At 32.4% G+C, this 19,955-nt stretch overlaps 1 protein-coding gene across 1 annotated transcript in view; it reads left to right on the top strand.

The window, feature by feature from the left end:
* LOC110995795 (dynein axonemal heavy chain 8) overlaps nucleotides 1-19,955 on the top strand; it is a 52,327-nt gene that overhangs the window by 4,799 nt on the left and 27,573 nt on the right. The window contains exons 12-48 of the mRNA XM_045628394.1: nucleotides 198-282; nucleotides 493-638; nucleotides 1,049-1,193; nucleotides 1,450-1,548; nucleotides 2,102-2,228; nucleotides 2,525-2,627; nucleotides 3,040-3,205; nucleotides 3,503-3,638; nucleotides 3,773-3,884; nucleotides 4,805-4,869; nucleotides 5,093-5,252; nucleotides 5,794-5,926; nucleotides 6,378-6,495; nucleotides 6,744-6,886; nucleotides 7,145-7,325; nucleotides 7,580-7,787; nucleotides 8,382-8,511; nucleotides 8,664-8,827; nucleotides 9,021-9,164; nucleotides 9,470-9,580; nucleotides 10,059-10,213; nucleotides 10,439-10,524; nucleotides 11,079-11,278; nucleotides 11,530-11,701; nucleotides 12,969-13,217; nucleotides 13,399-13,533; nucleotides 13,958-14,086; nucleotides 14,291-14,496; nucleotides 14,951-15,089; nucleotides 15,785-15,995; nucleotides 16,706-16,862; nucleotides 17,359-17,552; nucleotides 17,779-17,944; nucleotides 18,024-18,125; nucleotides 18,518-18,740; nucleotides 19,088-19,217; nucleotides 19,431-19,648. Coding sequence (XP_045484350.1) covers nucleotides 198-282; nucleotides 493-638; nucleotides 1,049-1,193; nucleotides 1,450-1,548; nucleotides 2,102-2,228; nucleotides 2,525-2,627; nucleotides 3,040-3,205; nucleotides 3,503-3,638; nucleotides 3,773-3,884; nucleotides 4,805-4,869; nucleotides 5,093-5,252; nucleotides 5,794-5,926; nucleotides 6,378-6,495; nucleotides 6,744-6,886; nucleotides 7,145-7,325; nucleotides 7,580-7,787; nucleotides 8,382-8,511; nucleotides 8,664-8,827; nucleotides 9,021-9,164; nucleotides 9,470-9,580; nucleotides 10,059-10,213; nucleotides 10,439-10,524; nucleotides 11,079-11,278; nucleotides 11,530-11,701; nucleotides 12,969-13,217; nucleotides 13,399-13,533; nucleotides 13,958-14,086; nucleotides 14,291-14,496; nucleotides 14,951-15,089; nucleotides 15,785-15,995; nucleotides 16,706-16,862; nucleotides 17,359-17,552; nucleotides 17,779-17,944; nucleotides 18,024-18,125; nucleotides 18,518-18,740; nucleotides 19,088-19,217; nucleotides 19,431-19,648 — 5,548 coding nt within the window. The remainder of the gene's footprint in view (nucleotides 1-197; nucleotides 283-492; nucleotides 639-1,048; nucleotides 1,194-1,449; nucleotides 1,549-2,101; nucleotides 2,229-2,524; nucleotides 2,628-3,039; nucleotides 3,206-3,502; nucleotides 3,639-3,772; nucleotides 3,885-4,804; nucleotides 4,870-5,092; nucleotides 5,253-5,793; nucleotides 5,927-6,377; nucleotides 6,496-6,743; nucleotides 6,887-7,144; nucleotides 7,326-7,579; nucleotides 7,788-8,381; nucleotides 8,512-8,663; nucleotides 8,828-9,020; nucleotides 9,165-9,469; nucleotides 9,581-10,058; nucleotides 10,214-10,438; nucleotides 10,525-11,078; nucleotides 11,279-11,529; nucleotides 11,702-12,968; nucleotides 13,218-13,398; nucleotides 13,534-13,957; nucleotides 14,087-14,290; nucleotides 14,497-14,950; nucleotides 15,090-15,784; nucleotides 15,996-16,705; nucleotides 16,863-17,358; nucleotides 17,553-17,778; nucleotides 17,945-18,023; nucleotides 18,126-18,517; nucleotides 18,741-19,087; nucleotides 19,218-19,430; nucleotides 19,649-19,955) is intronic.

The raw sequence follows: 19,955 nt of genomic DNA, 5'->3' as shown, positions 1-19,955 counted from the left end.
TTGAATTTTTAAAGCCAACGTTAAACAGAATTCAAAATTACTTATAATAACTAATAAATAATACAAAGTGGTTTTTATAATCTTGCCAATTGCTATTCCAATTGGCCATACTGAATAGAAAGAAAGCATCTAAGAACAGTGCTAAAAAAAATTCGTCAAAACATTGGAATAATACAAACTTTCAATAATAATTTCAGACGCCCTGACTTTGACAAAGATTATAAAATATATAAAGATGCAATTGCCACTCAGGAGATCCTACTTGAAAATTTTATGATCGCTGTGAGTAAAAAATTATATCCTTTTTATTAGCTTTTTAATTTTACACTTTATTTACCCTAGTCCTAGGTTCGGTTGTCATTGTTTTAGAAGGCATAGGCTTGTATAACTATCCTATTTAATTACTGTAATGATTGACAAACTCATCCTCAACTAATTCTTACTAAAACATCAGTGAGGCCATATTTTTACTATTTCGGTTATTATTTATAGAGTGTGAATAAATGTCCGACCACGGAAATAGCTTTGAATCTACTGACAAGATTTGAAAAACTAAAACTGAAATGCTTGTATTTGGAGGACCAGTATTATGATTTAATCAGTACCTATACAGGAGAAATTGAAGCAATACGAGACAGGTAAAATTCCTTATATATTGTTTAAAGTTTGTTTAAAAACAAATTGAGATATGTGACTGTTGGTACCTGTTTTATAATTATTATTATTATTATGATAATGGAACTAATTGTATTTATGATCTACATACACATTTTTATAAAGTTAATTTAATATAGGCCAACATATTTTGCATTTTTAACATAAACTGCGGTGGGTGGCACCCGGTGCGGAAGTTGGTGGTGTCACCCCATTGAAAGTAAAATGCAATACTTTTTGCGTGATAAAGGACATGGATCATTTATTACAAGATCGCTATTTAGCGATTTTTTGAATTTATTGTAAATGTTTGTCCATGTTTTGATAAAATAATAAAAAAAGCTTAAGTATTTCATATCGTATAATCACCGATTATGTGTCAATAATTTTTAAGGTATAATGAGGAGCGTGAAAATCCGGAACTCCCTAGAAACATGCCGCCCGTCGCCGGTAGAGTTATGTGGATTCGTTTCTATCATAAAAATATTAAGGCACCAATGAAAGAGTTTATTAAACACCACGAAGTTATAACACATATGGTGATTATTATATTTTGGTTATAAGTAATTACGATGAAAATATTTTTTTACAGACGAGAAAATATTCATGAATTCATGAATGAAACATTCACTTCTCCAATCCAATACGTTATTTATATATAAGAAGCATACGTAGCTCTAAGTTACTTCCCTAATAATAATAATCTTTCTAAATAGTAAAATAGTATAAAGTTTTTTTCGCAAATGTTAACACTTATGATTTTCGTTTTGATTTTATTTTGGTAACAATTTTCAGAATACCCAACGATGTATTAAGTTATACAATGTAATGACGATTGTATTCACGGAATTTGAACTCATCTACCACAAAGCATGGGCTGAAAATGTTGGTCAGGTAAATGTCAATCTATCATTAACCGTTTAATGTAAACAATACTAAAGTTTCTAACAAACATCCAATAACTTGAATATCAATATTTTTTTATAAGATGGGCCAAACCAGCCTTCGGCCTTAAAAAGCAATCTTTGGGACCTGTCACACCTATTTCGGTGGGTTCTAACGTTTCCTGCATGATATTAAAAACTAGGTCAACACTTGTTTAATGTTATTTAATTGGTGTAATACTAGGTTCGATGAGCAATGTTGGCCAAGTGGCTTCAGCGTGCGTCTCTCATACCTGAGCTCGTAGGTTCGATCCCCGGCTGTGCACCAATGGACTTTCTTTCTGTGTGCGCATTTAACGTTTGCTCGAACGGTGAAGGAAAATATCGTGAGGAAACCGACATGTTAGTTAGAACCAAAAAGTCGACGACGTGTGTCAGGCACTGGAGGCTGATCACCTACTTGCCTATTAGATTTATAAATGATCATGAAACAGATTCATAAATCTGAGACCAAGACTTAAAGAGGTTGTAGCGCCACCGATTTATTTTTCTTTTAATTCTAGGTTCGATTGGGTTTAATAGCACCCCTTCTGATTCGACACCCTGTGACTCAGAGATACGTGGTTAACTTCAGTGTGTATATACCCGAGTGTATACGAGAAGTGGAATACATGTGGCAGCTAGGATTGAGTAAGAGATTTTATTTAAGAAAAAATATGGCTTTGAATTAATAATGCTAAATATTGTATACGAGATATTTTTTTATATTTAGGCATGTTTTTAGTAGTTAGCATACTTTTATTTTAACCTTTGTTTTATGATATTTTCCTACTTGCCTAATTTATACACATAATTTTGAAATAGTTAAATTTACCGAAGCTGTCATGTTTAGAAAATGTTTGTTGTTTAAAATTATATTGTGTTTGATATTCTAAAATGTTTGATACTAATGAATTCAAATTATGACAGATTACTATGTTTGGTAGGTGTACCCGATGCAGCGCAAATTGTAGCATATTGCAAGGAGAAGATATTTAGCAGTTATGAGAGGATAAAATATTTGGTTGACAGAAATGATCAAATACGACGGTAAGAGTATTTTTGTAAACCTGTTCTAGTGAGAAACAAAAAGTATTTTTTTTATTATAGAAGACAACGAATACCTTTCTTTTTAAATTACGTACCGTTGAAATATCGGTTGGTTTTTTGAATAAAAAATCCAGTGAGTACTCCTTCGTACTGTTTCAGAATTTGTAGCATCTGGACCAAGACTTTTCAAATGATTTTAGGTACTTGTAGCAGATACTTTTCTTCATCTGTATGTTGGTTAATTTTAAAGTCCTCGTTTATGTAGGCTTATTACTTGCTATGTAATAAATATAATATAATAAAATATAGGTAATAAACCTTCTGTGTCTACTAATAAAAAATAAGAAACTCATTGGGAAACCATGGTAAACTACTATGGTTTCCCGGTACTTCAACTCCTAAAAATCTTTAGGAGCATGCCAAAGCTATATCTGCCACTACTACGAGCGCAGCTAGTTAAGCTAGAAAAGGCATTTCAACCTGGATTTTCGACTATTACCTGGACTGCCCTGGAAATTCCAGCTTATTGTGATAACATTGAATTCGTATTGGATGAAGTCGATCTTTTTGTAAAGGAGGTAACGAAAACGAGACACGTATCTAATAAGTTTTAAAATTTTTGATTGTCAAAGAAGGCCTGTTTGTTGAGTTAATGCTTTCTTACATTGAAATCTGATAAAAGGGGAAAACATCCGATTTATCGTATAAAAGTTTTTTTATTTCTCGTTAACTGGGTTAATTATAAATTTATATTCCAACTTTTCTAGTAATTTATAGCGGTCAACGCGAGACACATTTTTAAAAGACATTTATTCGCTTTAATACGACGAAGACAATATTTGTTTCTCTCTAATAAATAAACATTTTTCATTCAGGTCGTGGATATAAAGGAAGCGAGAATCGATGCAATCTTTCTATCAATAACTAAATCTTTGTTGGTATATTTGCCGGAGCAGGCTGTGGACCCTAATATATTCTATGAAGAGAATCTAGTGAGACGCGATGAAATCGGTAATTTATTTGTACATTTTTTCATAAGAATTTACGCCGTTCGTCTGGGGTTAAAATTAGTGCTTTTCTTAGAGTTTAGTATGGTTTCAAGATTTAATTGTTTATTTTTAATAATATTTTTGTTGTATTCTTAGCTAGTGACCTGCAGCAAAAGTCGTGGAATGCAGAACTCGCTGTAATCGAACTGATCAATAAGTTTCTCGAGAGTGTGCCTTCAAAGCAAATTCAGGATTTGAGAAATAACTGGTCAGTGTAAAACTATTATACACACATAATCATTTTCTATACTAATATTATAAAGAGGAAAGGTTTGATTTTTTGTTTGCTTGTATGAATTGAATAGGCTCCGAAACTACTTGGCAGATTTGAAAAATTCTTTCACTGTTGGAAAGCTACATCATTCCTGAGTGACATAGGCTATATTTCATTTTCAAAAAAATAGGCATCCTTACTAAAATTACGATAACATTAACATTTGTTTATTATTTGATACAATTCTAACAGATGGCGCTGAGTTAAAGGTAGTTTATAATATCATAAATGGAAAAGCAATTAGATATTTTTTTACCTTAAAATAAACTTTATTCTATGTAAACGAAGTCGTGGGCATCGTATTTAATACAATAAATGTCAGATGAATATTAATTCTTTGAATATTTATTTTAAAACAAAAACAATCCTGTCCTAATAGGTGCAACAATCCTAAAACGACTGCATATCTGATAAAAAAAATTACACACTAAACAATAACAAACAAAAAGAACTTGAAGAAACATACATGTAAAAAATAACTTACTACTCTAGGCACTAACTTATAATAGAACTTTTGTCAGTTCATTCAATGGACAACAAAAAGGTCCGTTAACCTATTTAAAATAATACAGCGAAACATATGTATGTGCTATTATCAAAAATGTAAGTTCTAGCTGTGGGTACAGAAGTAATGGCGGACCATGTCGCCTTCCGACGTTGTTTCTTGTCTTGTAAATAAATGTAAAGAATGACTTGATATATTTCGTTTGTGAATAAAATCTACGGATCGAATTAAATGCTATACGGATTTCTCTGTGTAATCTGTTTTATCTGATTTTCTGATGATTCTTATAACTTGGTTTTTTGTTAATGTTTTCTGATATTACAAATTCAATAATTTGTTTTACTTTTAGGTTAGATACAGAGAAGGCGCTAAAGCAAGTTACATCGGCAACGCGAGTTTTTCCTGAAGATGCAGGTTTCTAATCAAATTTTAATTTAAGCAACGTTGTCTTAACGATTGTTACTTTGAGATAATGATTATATTCCTATTACCTGTGTCGATGTTAAATTAATCTTGTTATATATGAAAATGGTAGAAACTTGGAATATCATAACAATAATCATATTTTCAAATATTTTATCAAGTCTTTTTTCTCTCGTCTCATTCCCTTCAGAAATAAATGTTATTTATATTGCAGCATTTCTGGAAATCGAGAATCCAGACCGATTTGAACCAATGAATGCTATTAATGAATGCAATGAGCTATTTGCATATTTTGCTACTAAATGCCTAGAAGCGCTTATAAAATGCACTCGACAAAGCTTAGATGTACTACGAAAGAGAGCTTCTGTATCTAGGTTAGTTTAATATACTTTGTAAACGTAACTCCGAATCTTTCCTTTAGAATTTCCTAAATGAATCTATATCATGTAAAGTAATTTACACCAACATTATGATGTAGGTAATTAACGTTCGTAGGTACGTAAATTAAATTTATAACGTTACTTTTCCATTAAAAATATTGATCTTTATAATAAAACAGATTTATTTTTTATCACTAATCTTAAAAAGGGTAAAGAAGTATCTTTTAAGTTTAGTCACGGTAAAAATTTGTATGATTTTAAAATGGTGGTAAAAAGTAGAACCTATTCAGATTTTTTTTATAAGAATATGAGGCAAACGGGCAGAAAGCTCTCCTGATAAGTGACACCGCCAATGGACACACAATGCTAGAAGACTAGTAAGTGCGTTGCCGGCCTTTAAAATGAACACCTTTATCGAACGAACTTATTATTAGAACATACAAAGTTTAACATGATAAGTTTAGGATTGCATTTATTATATTCCTTTGCAGCCAGTTTTAATAATGAAACATTAACCAAATTGTTCATGTTTTAGTTTTCTGACCATGACAACTGATCCAGAAGAACAAAAGAAATTAAAGCCGCTAATGCTAACGATGATGTACTTGCAAATACCCAGGATACTAATCAAGCCAACACTTGAAGAGATACAGTCTGCGTTCTCTCAGGTATAACTTAATAAATGACCTCACAGGTTTGTTGTTGAACTAAATGTTCGCGCAAAATTTGTTCCTGCTTAGTATGATATTTACTTGATTGACCTTAAGTAGCTATGTATATACTTAATATTATGAAATTTTGGCTATGCTACTCCATACTGAGACTGTTCTCTTTTCCGCAATTTTTCTATACATGACTCGTCAGAGTTCAAGGAATAAAAAAAATAGTCTCATTAATCCAGCCGTCTTGAAGGTTTGCGTCTCATTTGTATTACATATGCAACTATGCTTACTTATGCAATTTTATAACAGAACTCAATTTGTGGCTAAGTTTTGCTAAAACTCAAATAAAACTGTTGATGCCGCGACCCCTCGTTTGTTTGTTTTGTAAGGTTGTGTTTAAATTGCTTTTATTTTTAAGTAATATTTTAAATAATAGAAACTGTAATTTTATTTCCAGGTTGTACTCAACTGTATCATGGATATTCACCGCAATGTGTTCATGTGGGGTCAGCAAGATTTGATCAAGAAGGAGAAGATGGAAGGCGCCTCCAGTTTATCAGCTGCTAGGAGTTATAGTGGTTAGTATGGTAGTTTGATTTGTGAGGCCTGCATACATCTAGGACTTCCTAGATGTATGCAGGCCTCACAAATCTAACTACCTCTGAACAATTGCCTCTGATAAATTGAATCCTTATCCAAACTGTTCATGAAAGCAACTTCTTCTTGGTTTCCATTTAACGTTCCTTTCTGTATCTATTCTTCTTGTTTGTCTTAGAAGCACAATTAAGCTATGACAGAGAATAAAGTTTGTTGTTGATTGTAGCTGGATCGAGATCGGGTTCTACTATGACAGGAGTGAGAAACTATTTTCGAATGGTCTCAGAACATAAGGATATTGTAAGAGCAGTAATGGCGCTACAAGGGATGATGTATATGTACAAACCAGATATTCAGAAATTGCTTGTTGTTAGTATAACTACTGTCCAAAATTATATGTAGGTATATTCTATATTCTATACAATTGTATATCCACGTTATTAAAGTTTTAACGTTCTCTATAAATATAACTTTAATTTGGGCAAGTTTTTATTAATTGCTTAAAGTGATAAAATTAAGTGAAGTTATAATAACATTTTTCTATTGGAATTTTTAGAAAATAAAAACATTTTATTTCAATCTTACTCAGGGTTACAAATGTGTAGAAAAGCTAGTCTTCTGTCACAGGTATATGGGAAATTCTCTCATCTATGGGCAGAGGATAGGGTTCAGCAAGTACAAGCTTTTGTAGATTCGAATCCATTGAATGTTATTATTCGAGATATGTTGAAGAAGTATGAAGCCCAGACGGACGAAGTATTGAACCTTCCAGAGCGACATATTGTTGGATCCATTCAGATTAATTTAGGTAAGAATTAAGTTTGTTCCAATAATTACTTGTGCTGCTAAATGTAGTCCTGAAACCGCCAGCCAGAAATGAAATATTCTATGAATACGCGCTTACAAATTACATTTTATAACTTCTTCAAAGAGTTGAGACAGTCCATACGAAAGCATGTGTAGAAGTCACTATAACCAAACTCTTTACTCTACTTAGATATTCTACTTGGTCGCAATTATGCGAGATGGTAAGTTGCCCATTAAAGTAATATTTTGTTTTAGAAAGTTTAAAATTAGCACTACACGTCGAGTCTATTGAATGGAAAAGGATTCTCGGCAAACTACTCAGTCATGCCTATAAGGAGCGAGTTGATAAATTGATGACATTTATCAAAGACAAAATGAAGGTTATGAGCAAGAAAATTAAGGATTTGGATGATGTGAGAGTTGCTATGCTATGCCTCGCGTCGATTAGAGAAGAGTTTATTGGGTAGGTTAACGATTTTTTATAATTAAGATACATGTATACCGACCATATTTAATTTATGAAGCCTCGGCATACGGCCGTACACATGGGTCTCGAAGATGGCCAGAGGGGAGCAACCCTTCGTTAATTAAAAGTAGCCATGAGTTCCAATAAACGATCAACTATCCCAGGTGGATAAAATCCCACCTAAGGCCGCTTAGCTTAGCCGAACCATACTCACGGGGGTAAAAATTATGAGGAGGGGAAGGAGAAGGATGTATAGTTGTAAAGGAGAAGTGGCGAAAGAAGAAAAATAAAGTGACGGGGATGAGGTGCCTAATAAGCGGCAAAGAAGAGAGTCAGAAAAGTGGCAGCTAACACTGAGAGTGAAAAGCTTGAGAGATGATTGATGGAGGCAATCAAGTTTATTAATTAAACTACGAATTTGGTATTAACTACCTTAGTTACCTAATTTGACAAAAACATGTTGCTGTCAATGGGCGGTATAATCCTCCATCATTGACTCGCGTATTGATTACTCTATTTCAATGATATAAGATATATGTATTGTAAATGTAATTACCTATTTTATTAAGTCTCCTTGAATATATATTTTAGAATGGACATGGAACTCGACCTAATAGAAGAAAGTTACACATTATTTGGTCAGTTTAATATTGACATTCCTAAGGACGATATCGACATGGTGTATGGTTTGAGATACTCATTTCAGAATATGTTGCTAACCGTGAGTTGTTAATACACATACATAAATTTTTTTTGGTTTTAAAAGATCAAATTCTGTGGTCCAATGTCCTGATAAAAGCCAGAATCAGTAATATTTTAACTGGAATATTTATAAACTTAGCATTGAGCCGAAGAATATTATTTTGTTTGCAGTCCCAACAAGTTCAACAACGTATAGTTGATATGCAAGGTCCACTGCAGAAAGAGTTAACGGAGGGCGTGGCTACATTCTATGAAGACGTTCTTAAGTTTGACGCAGACTATGACGCCTTTGGGCCCATGACGCCCGGACTTTCCGCTAGAGAAGCCAGTGATAGGTAAATGTTAATGATGTGGAATACAACTGTTTTTTTTTATTTTAATATAGATTTTCATTTCATTTTACTGATATTTTTAGGTAAATTTTTTATCTTTGAAGTTGAAGTTGTTCCAAGTAATATTGATCATATAATTATTTCTATAGCAATACATGTTTTATTAAAACTTACTGAAATACCTTAATATTTTCAGGGTAATCATGTTCCAATCGAGATTCGACGAACTTTGGAGACGATTCGAAATGTATTCAAATGGTGAGAAATTATTTGGAATGGAAGTTAAAGATTATCCCATCCTGCATCAGAAGAAAAAAGAATTTAATCTACTTAGTAAATTGTAAGTTGTTTTTCACTAAACTCTAAGTCTTGAGTTAGGTTTTAAGTTTTTATCTTAACCATACTTGCATTATATATGGGGTGTTTTTTTCTTATTATGGCTAAGATAACATTGGGTTTCCGTTTCACACTATATCATAGTAAGGTATAAAACTATAGAAACACACAACTAATATAAACAACTTATAAAACTACAGGTTTCGGAATTTTCTATTAATGCAAAATATTTCTTTTAAGCAATCAAGTTTTTTTTAATTAAAAAGTTCCTCCCTGTTCCACATTATATTATTTTGTATGCAATTACAGATACAGTTTATATCTTGCTGTTATGAACTCAATAGATGGATATTTCGAAACACCTTGGGTGGAGATTCAGATTGAACAAATCGTTTCTCAGTTGGCCGACTTTGATATAAGGTAATAATAAAAATCTGTGGCCTTAGAATGTGATAAATGCAATGCAATGCAATTAAATTATTAAAAAATGATGTAGGCTCTATTAAAATATAAAACACTCGATATATTATGAAGTCATACTGAGCAAAAATGTACTTATCATTGTTTGATCTATGACCACAGAAATATAATATAAAAACATATATATTAATCGGTTTGTGCCATATTTATCAATACATTAAATATTTTGTTGGAAATTATAATTCAAAGATTTTTTACCATAATTATAATAGTACATTTTAATTGTATGCTTGAGTTCAAGTGAAGGAGCAAGGGGCTAATTAAAGACAAACTCTATATGTACCACAACAAAAAGTTGTTGCTAAAAATCGAACCCAGGAACTGTAACTGTTACAAAGTCCAACGCCATGTGCGTTTATTTGCTAATTCACGAAGTACTCATACTCGCCTATACATATATGCTTGTTGAATAAAATAGATGCCGTAAGTTGCCGAAGGCTATGAAAGACTGGCCTGCGTTTATTGAATTAAAGAAAAAAATTGACGATTTCAATGAAACCTGTCCGCTATTAGAGCTCATGGCTGACAAGTCTATGAAGGATCGGCACTGGAGGAGATTGGAGAAATTAATGAGTACGTTTTTATCGTATATTACTTTACTTAATAATTTTGGAAAGAATTCGGATTTCCTTTCAAATGTATGCACCAAAAATACGCCAATTTAACTCACTTTCACTTCATTTATATAACGACGTCAGTAATTTATTATACAATTTTCTCTTGTTTTAATTTCTAAATTTGTAGTTTTAGAAAGGAATTATTCTAGAAATTGTATCGTTAATGTTTGTTTGTTTTTAGATTGCGTACTAGATGTGGAGTCTGACACATTTACTTTGGCGAATGTTATGGAAGCGCCATTATTGCAAAACAAGGAGGATGTCGAAGTAATTATTTTCATTTAAAATTGAGATATTTGAGAGCACATTTTTGTATATATAAAAAACGTTCCATTTCTATATGTCAAACGTGCCGCGTATCAGGGAATTAACTATAGATGTGTTGAACCAATCACAATGATACGAAACGCATATTTATTTTCTTTTTAACTAGGATTGCCTTGACGTGATTGCTTGTTAACGCTAAGGCCGCCCGTTACCTTAATAATTTATTCTTTTTGATTGTATATGTACTATCAATGCAACAAAGTGCTAATAAATAAAAATAGCTACGAATACATACATAATAGCTATAAAAAATATAAAATATGTTGCAATAATTGCACCTAGGTTTTAGATTCTAGATTAGACACAAAATCCTTTTTCACTATCAGTCTAATCATTTTTTTATAAGAACATGGATTTTCTGTGTCTTCGAAATCGAATGGTTATAATCAAATAATTGAATTGGAATTGTTTATTTGTGAATAACTCTATGACGGTGAACATAGAATTTTTTACAAATATGAAAATATGTAGTCTCAAATGATTCACACCATTAGGACATTTGCATAAGTGCGGTAAAAGAGAAAGACATAGAGGCTAAGTTGAAACAAATAATTGCGGACTGGGCGGTCATTGATCTGTCATTCGCGCCGTTCAAGAATAGAGGAGAGTTGTTGATAAAACCCCAAGAAACGTTGGATATAATAACAATGCTAGAAGACTCTTTGATGATTCTGAATTCTTTAGCCTCAAACAGGTATTACAATTACCAATGTATTAATGTTTACCATGCAAAATAAATATATGTAATTGAAACGCAAATAATATACTTTAATATTTCGTTTGAAATTATTCGGTAGATAACCATTTCGAGATATGTATATATAAGTTCTGGGATTTCATGAATTAAGCCACTCTTATTCAAGAACAATATTCTTTCTATACCCGAAACTAATCTGTTAAAAAGAAAACATTAATCAAGTTATTATAATGAAATTGTTACTGTAGGTACAATGCACCCTTTAAAAAAGATATTTTGCTCTGGATCAACAAATTAGTTGGAACAACAGAGATTTTGGAGAAGTGGCTTCAAGTGCAAAACTTGTGGATGTACTTAGAAGCTGTATTCGTTGGCGGTGATATCGCTAAGCAATTGCCTGCTGAAGCCAAGAGATTTGGAGTTAGTTTAAGATGTGCCAATTTACTTTTCACATTGTCGTTTATGTAGGAAAATATTTAACAGCAAAATACTTTAACAAGAACACGTTTATCACATCTTTATTACTAGAACTAAACAAAAATTGTTTCAGATCTTTAAAATTCTTTTTTCAAAATTTGGTTGTATACGTGCGATAATTTCTTTTTAATACAGTTGCTCAAAAAGTGGCATATTGCAGGGAGGTATAGCGTTCGGAAAGTGGGCTATTACACACTCGTGCTTTTTCTTTGCCATTCCCGCACTCGTGCGTTTTCTTTGCCAACTGTCAAAACAATGTGTATTAAAAAGAAAAAAACCAACCACGAAGGTTTTATTAAAAAGATTCATAGAAGTTTTTATGATATATGATTTCTAAATATTATAATAATTGGATTCAATAAGTTCGATTAGGTTTCTTTTCATTTCATATCTATTAAAAAAATATTAAAAAGAATTTTATAATATATGCAAATACGTATTTTTAAAAAGTTTACTAATAATTGGATTCAATAAGTTAGGTTAGGTTTATTATATTTCATATCAATAAAAAAAATATTAAAAAGAAAAAACTAACCATGAAGTTTTTACTAAAAAAAATCACAGAAGTTTTTATGATTCATGCAAATATTTTAAAAAGAAGCTACTATTTGTTTAAATATCAGATTTAATGATTGGACTCAATGAGTTAGATTTGGTTTTCTTTCAATAAAAATAGTCTACTGAAGAATTGGCTGTATGGGCCAAGTTCCCTTTGCCTACCCAGAATGGGTGAAGAAAAGAAAAAACAAGCTTTGCTCATATTCTTTGCGGTTGGCGCCATTTTCCAAAAATGTTCTTTCGAGTTGAGTTATTTGTTGCACAAAATGAGTAATTTCGACGATATTTTATTTGAATGAATACCACCCGAACGCAGTATAATTGCACAAAATGCTTCGGAGAAGAATTTACCGGAAACATATAAGTCGCTACATATATACGTGCAACGAATTTATTCCGTAGAGAGAATAGAAAAAAAGCAAATAGTTTAATTAAATTGCTTTATTTTTTCGCAACTGTATTAAAAATAGTCGTTCAGTACACGTGCGGTACCGTCATTGCAACTTGTCCCGACTGTCAACCCTCACCTTCGGCTGCGCCTCGGCTCGGGTAGACATTCGTCGGAACTCGTTGCAATGACAGGCTTTCCGCACTTGTAATGAAATATACTATTTAATCAAAATATTTGCAATGATAACTCCGGTCGTTTCAGACAATTGACAAAACCTACGTAAAAATTATGTACCGTGCTCGTGATATTATCAATTGCGTGGAGACGTGCGTAGCAGATGATACGCTGAAGCAGTTATTACCACATTTATTCGAGCAGTTGGAGGCTTGTCAGAAGTCCCTCACTGGATATTTGGAAACAAAGAGATTGATATTCCCAAGGTTCTTCTTTGTTTCGGATCCAGTGCTTCTAGAGATTCTGGGTCAAGCCTCAGATCCACACTCTATACAGGTACGTACGTCGATTTTTCTCCATAAGCTCAACGTTCTACTGTTTTATTAGATTTCCTTTATATTCTCCTTCGTCTGATCGTCCTAATGAGTTAAGATTGCGAGAATCTCCTTCACAGAAAAAAATGTAGTACGATTAATAGATTTTTATTAAGCAATAAGTAATGATTTGTTTGTTTTAGCCACACTTATTAAGTATATTTGATGCTATGTACATGGTTGATTTCGATGACAAAGACAGAATTGTGGGAATGAATTCGGACAATGGCGAAAATATTCCATTGGATCGACCAGTCTCTTGTATTGGTGGTGTCGAGGTAAATTTACTCAAATGTCTTTCATTTTTAATCATTTTCATATTGATCACACAAAAACACGTTTACCGAACAGTTGAAGGTTCGGAAAAAGTGTCATACTTAGATACATTTCTGTTTCAATAAGATTCTTTTTAAGCTTTGTTTTTTTTCGATGTTAGTTGTGGCATTGTATAAGTCTACATTTTAATTAAAAATTAATTATGCACTTTTTGCACTTCGTATTTATTCTTTATTTTACTTACGAGAGACAGAGAGAAGAGATCGCACATTGCCTTCTTCATAATTTATGTATTCTATTTACTATTGAAATAATAAATTTTGAAAAAAATATATAGAAAATAGGTGATTTAATATCATGTTAGTTTCTTTAGGTATCGATAAGAAATTAATTGAACAAACATTTGTGTGATTCTTGACATTATAGATCTGGCTAAATACTTTACTGGATACGATGAAAGATACAGTGAGAAACATTATCGCGAACATCGCTCAAGCGATGGCCGGAGACCCAGAGTTTGAATTTTTATCTGGATTTTGGCACTTCCCTGGACAAGTATGTTCTTAATAGTAAAAAACCTGACACACACGTTAAATGCGCACATAGAAAGTGTTAATTTCATAACAAATATTTTCGAGTTTCTCTGTCTACATTTTCGTAATGTGTATCTCTTAAAAAATACTTACTTAAATTTTAAAATTTTTATTTATAATTGATCTTGTAACTATAAAAATATTAACGTTATTTTTTCGTATATAGGCTGGTTTATTAGGAATGCAAATTTTATGGACGAGCGACGCTGAGTATGCATTGAAAAAGGCTAAAGCGGACAGATTTATAATGAGATTAACCAATCAGAAGAACTTGGATTTGTTGAACGGCCTCATTGATCAAACTGTCACAGACTTGGTTCCTTTGGATAGAACCAGAGTGGAGACTATGATTACTATACACGTTCATCAAAGGTATATTCAGTAAAAGTGCCTTACATAATTGATAACCTATGCATTATGAATTATTAATAATAATCTAATAAGTAGGAATTCTAGGGTTGAATTCACGGCGAAACACTTTTTTATAAATGATAAATGAAATTGATTCGAAAATGTATCACATACTCCATGGATTCATAGGGCAAATAAAAACATGGTTTTAACTATTTAAACTCCGATTACCTTTGAGCTTCATCATCAGAGTAGCCCAGTTATGGTATTTCAAATGTTGGGTTAATATATGCGTGTCATATTTTGCGCGAGCTAATAAAATTACTACCTTTCTTTTTAAGAGCTATTTTAAAGAATTCTTGTAAGAAACATCTGGACTACATCAGATTTAGCTTAAAAAATCGCATCATATTCGGTCCATTATTTTAAGAGATGGTGCCACAGACGAGTCAAACTAATTTTTATTTGTTCGTAGGGATATTTTCGATGACTTGGTAAGAATGAGAATAAAGACGCCAACAGATTTCGAGTGGCAGAAACAAGCACGATTCTACTACTTTGAAGACAGCGATGATTGTATTGTTTCTATTACTGATGTGGACTTCTTGTATCAGGTATTAAGAGTAATTTTCCTAGTATTACAAGTTATGATTAGCTAACACCTAGGTTTTACATATTTGTGTCCGTGGTCGATTACCTGACTAATCCATAAGCAGTCTTTATATTTATTACAAAACTATTATTCAGTATTCGTAAGTAGTGTGCGAAAAATTTTACAAGTATTTTTTTTTTTAATTACTAAAAAAGAGAATTAAAATCTAAATCTAAGTTGTGGTATCCAACAATTGAACGTTAATTCACCAAAAGCCTTCCAAGATATTATTAGTTTATTGTTTGAGGACTTAAAGTAAAAGAGACTAAAAGGTAAAGTATGAAAAGTATGCAGCGTACTAAGTTTTTTTATACATCGGGACTGTTCTTGGCCTTTCGACCAAGCGATCGAAGCAGCAGGGTAGTGTGAAATCTCCCTTTACCTAAAATCCCTTTTTACTCTATTTACTTAAGGGCGTAGAAGAAGGGCGTATTCCGCCAGTCCCAGGCGACGACTAGGTACCTACTCCGGAAATATGGTCATCATATTTATGTCGGAGCCCGCTGGCCGACGGGACCCGCGTATCTCACTGATATATTTGAATTCTGTGCCAATAAGTTAGTTTCGACATGGCAAAGAATGAAAAGTGAAATATTTATTGTTATTTTTTTATACATTTATTTGTGTCCTAGTTTACAATAATTCTTTTATTTGCAGAATGAATACTTAGGTATAACGGAGCGTCTTGTAATCACGCCATTAACTGATCGATGTTATATAACGCTATCTCAAGCAATTGGTATGAGTATGGGCGGGGCTCCAGCAGGTCCCGCTGGTACAGGCAAAACTGAGACTACTAAAGATATGGCTAGAACTCTCGGGAAATTGGTCATTGTGTTCAATTGCTCTGATCAGATGGACTTTAGAGGTTATTATGCTCTTTTTATATTCCCTTCTGTTTTTATAGTATTATTATTAGCCTATTCTGTGCTCCGCATGTACGAATGCTCGCTTACGAAGATGGAAACCATCGTGAGGAAACCAGCATGTCTCAAAACCAAACTTCTGATATGTGTCAGATAACGCTGAGCGCCTCACTTGCCTGTACAATAAAAATTTATTTATTCCAATACATTTTTCTATCTTAACAGTTACTAATTATTCGATAGAATTCCAAAATAATTCCCATACCTACATAAAAACATTAAAAAGTTAAACTTATATTCCTTAATCTTATAACTAACCATATATAAAATAATCGAAGAGTACATGCTATCTGAGATCATCCCAAGAGATATTACTAAATTATATTTTATTGTAATTTACACTTATTTTTTTGTCTTTCCATGTCTATTTGTGTGTTGCTAAGACCGAGAAATTATTAAACAGTCATATGACCGGATCATCTATTATATATTTTGCGCTTAAAAAATAGAGTTCAAAATTAAATAAAATCAAAACCGAGATACATATACAACCAGAGATATAATTCCGCTATAATTTTTGATAAAACTGTGTAACTTGTCTGCAAGAACTTTGCAGACAAGTACTTGTTTGCACAACATATTTTAAGATATTTATGAACATTTAAAAAATTATTTAATTAAAATAGTTCAGTAAAATGTCATTGTCATAAAGGTCTGGGCCGTATTTACAAAGGATTGGCCCAATCTGGTACATGGGGCTGCTTTGACGAGTTCAATCGAATTGAACTTCCCGTCCTCTCAGTGGCAGCGCAACAGATTTACATCTGTCTTACTGCTAGACGTGAGAAGAGAGAGTTCTTCATTTTCAGGTATATCTGACATAAATAAAGTAAAATTCTTTTATTTTACTTTAAAATTTCATAGAACAGGGGGCAAACGGGCAGGAGGCTCACCTCATGTTATGTGATACCGCCGCTCATGGACACTATCAATGCCAGAGGGCTCGCGAGTGCGTTGTCGGCCTTATCATTTTTTTAGTAATAATTTCAAATTGAAATTAATTTATTAAGATGTGTTTTACCTGTTCTTAACTCGTATACTTTATTGAAGAAACCTTGATACTCAAAAAAAAGAAGACTCAGTCTCTTTTGTTAGTTAAACCGTTGTTATAGTCTATATAATATATATTCGGACACATAAATTTTAATGTTTTTTTACCATTAATCTAAATCAATTTTATTTAAAATTAATTAAGGTTGTTTAAGAATATTCAACATTCGTACATTTTAATCTTGAGTTACCGAAATAGCAATTTTAATTAAAGTATGACTTTATAATATTTGTTTATTGCGAATTATATTGTAGTGATGGGGATGTAGTGAGTCTAAATCCAGAGTTTGCTTTCATCATTACGATGAACCCGGGATACGCTGGAAGACAAGAATTGCCAGAGAATTTGAAGATTCAGTTCCGTTCAGTCGCAATGATGGTGCCTGATAGACAGATTATTATCAGAGTGAAGTTAGCCAGTTGTGGTTTCAAGGAAAACATTTTGCTGGGTAATATAGAGTCAGTAAAACTTCAGGTTGTAAATTTGCTAAACAAAAATATAATTAGACGTAAATAATTTTTTAATTATTCTAAAAACCTAAAAATGAATTTAAATAAAATGGTATTTTTTAAATAAAACAATTCATAAACATAAATACAAATTATAAAACTGTAATATCATCTATATTCATGACTAGTAATTCAATAATTTAAGTGTTTTATTTTTAATTGTAGCTCGTAAATTCTTCACGCTGTACAAACTTTGTGAAGAGCAACTGTCAAAACAGGTGCATTATGACTTTGGATTAAGAAATATTTTGTCTGTGCTAAGAACTATGGGGTCACAGAAACGAGCGAATCCAGAGAGCACTGAAGAAAATATAATGATGAGAGTATTGAAGTAAGTTGATATTATTTGAATTAAAAAAAAATATATATATATTTTTTTAAAATATTTGATTGCATTTTCAATTTTCCAGAGAAATGAATGTCTCGAAATTGGTAGATGAAGACGAGCCATTATTCGTATCATTGATAGAAGATCTTTTCCCAGGAATCAAACTTAGTCAGACTGTACATAAGTAAGTAATATTACTGTATTATTAATAAATTTTCTACTTAATTTCCTACACGAGCTTCTTAATCATTTGCTGATAGAATCTTATCATTCAAAATGCTTCTAACGACATCTACAATCCATCCTTACGAATCACAAACCGGCCACAAACGCGCGATGATCCCTCGTTAGCATCTCCCATTATGCACATGTTGAATTAAATAAATCTAACCTAAAGAGCGTATCTAATACAAAAAAGTAAAATTATTTAAGTAAATCCATTGCAATTTTTTAGATTTGGGGAAAAGGAAAAGACCTATGTCGCGGTTCCCAACTCTGCCATAGCAAACTTAATATTATAAATTAACACAATATGTATTAAGGTGTACATACATCAAATGTTTATTTCTTTTACAGAGAGATGCAACGTGCAATAATTTTAGTGACAGATCGGACGGGTCTGGTAAATCACCCAGATTGGAATTTAAAGATTATTCAATTGTATGAAACGTCCCTAGTACGACACGGATTGATGACTATGGGACCAACTGGGTCAGGAAAGACTACATGTATTCACACGCTTATGGCTGCATTGACCGAAGTTGGCAAACCTCATAAAGAAATGAGAATGAATCCAAAGGTAAACTAGAAAGTATATTATAGTATAAGTAATCTTCACTTTACGCCCTGAAATATGTGTTAGAATGCACAATACACCTATCGCATCGGTGTCAATTAATTATTACAATAATCACCAAACGCTGGAGTCAGTCACCGTGTCTCGGAAAAGAGTCTGTATAGTCATAAGTTGATTGAATATGTTTACAATTGTTTTTTATTACGTTTTAATAACTTATTATATAACATAACAATTATGATGTTCAGAATTTCCGACTTGACTTAGGAACCATTACTAGTTATTTACACACAAGTGTTTATTGAAGTTACGTACCTCGTAGCTGTGTCTAATATAACATAAATTTTAAGGCCATAACCGCACCGCAAATGTTTGGTCGTTTGGATGTAGCCACTAATGATTGGACTGATGGCATTTTTTCTACTTTGTGGCGAAGGGCATTAAAAGTAAAAAAATCGGATACTACATGGATTGTTTTAGGTAATATCCTTGACAGTTCTTTGCTAGTAAGTTATCTCTGAAGTATGCGAATTTAACAAGGACTCATGTACTTATTTAGACTTATTAAGTACCTTCAGAAATAATTGAAATATAATTGTATAGTCGCAATTACAATTAAGGCAAAATTTAATAATTTAGTTTCTGTATCTAGTCTTAGTTTCGTCACATATCATTGATTAAAATTAATCTCAGATGGTCCGGTGGACGCTGTATGGATAGAAAATCTTAACTCTGTACTCGACGACAATAAAACGCTGACTTTAGCGAATGGAGACAGAATTACAATGGCCCAAAATAGTAAACTGGTGTTTGAGCCAGATAATGTGGATAACGCATCACCCGCTACTGTCAGCAGAATGGGAATGGTTTTCCTCTCATCATCTGTTCTTAAATGGCAACCAATACTTGAGGTTTGAATTGTCTAGACAAAATATGACTTGTCACAAAATGTTTCCTTACTGTTTACGCACAGGCCAACAATTAAGTAGGTTTCAATATAACCTATAAATCTTCTCGCTCGGAAATCTTTTCGCTACTCAACATCAAAATTGTACAATGCAACAAATTTATTAACGGTTATAAAACCAAACTTAACCAAACAAAACAGTAATATGCAGACTTTTTTGAAAACAAATATCAATTATTAAAGGCGAGCCCTCTGGCATTGAGCGTGTCCATGGGCGGCGGTATCACCTAACATCAGGTGAGCCTCCAGCC

Source organism: Pieris rapae, chromosome 1 (assembly GCF_905147795.1).
Source record: "Pieris rapae chromosome 1, ilPieRapa1.1, whole genome shotgun sequence".
NCBI lineage: Eukaryota > Metazoa > Arthropoda > Insecta > Lepidoptera > Pieridae > Pieris > Pieris rapae.
This window is presented reverse-complemented; position numbering and strand designations above follow the sequence as displayed.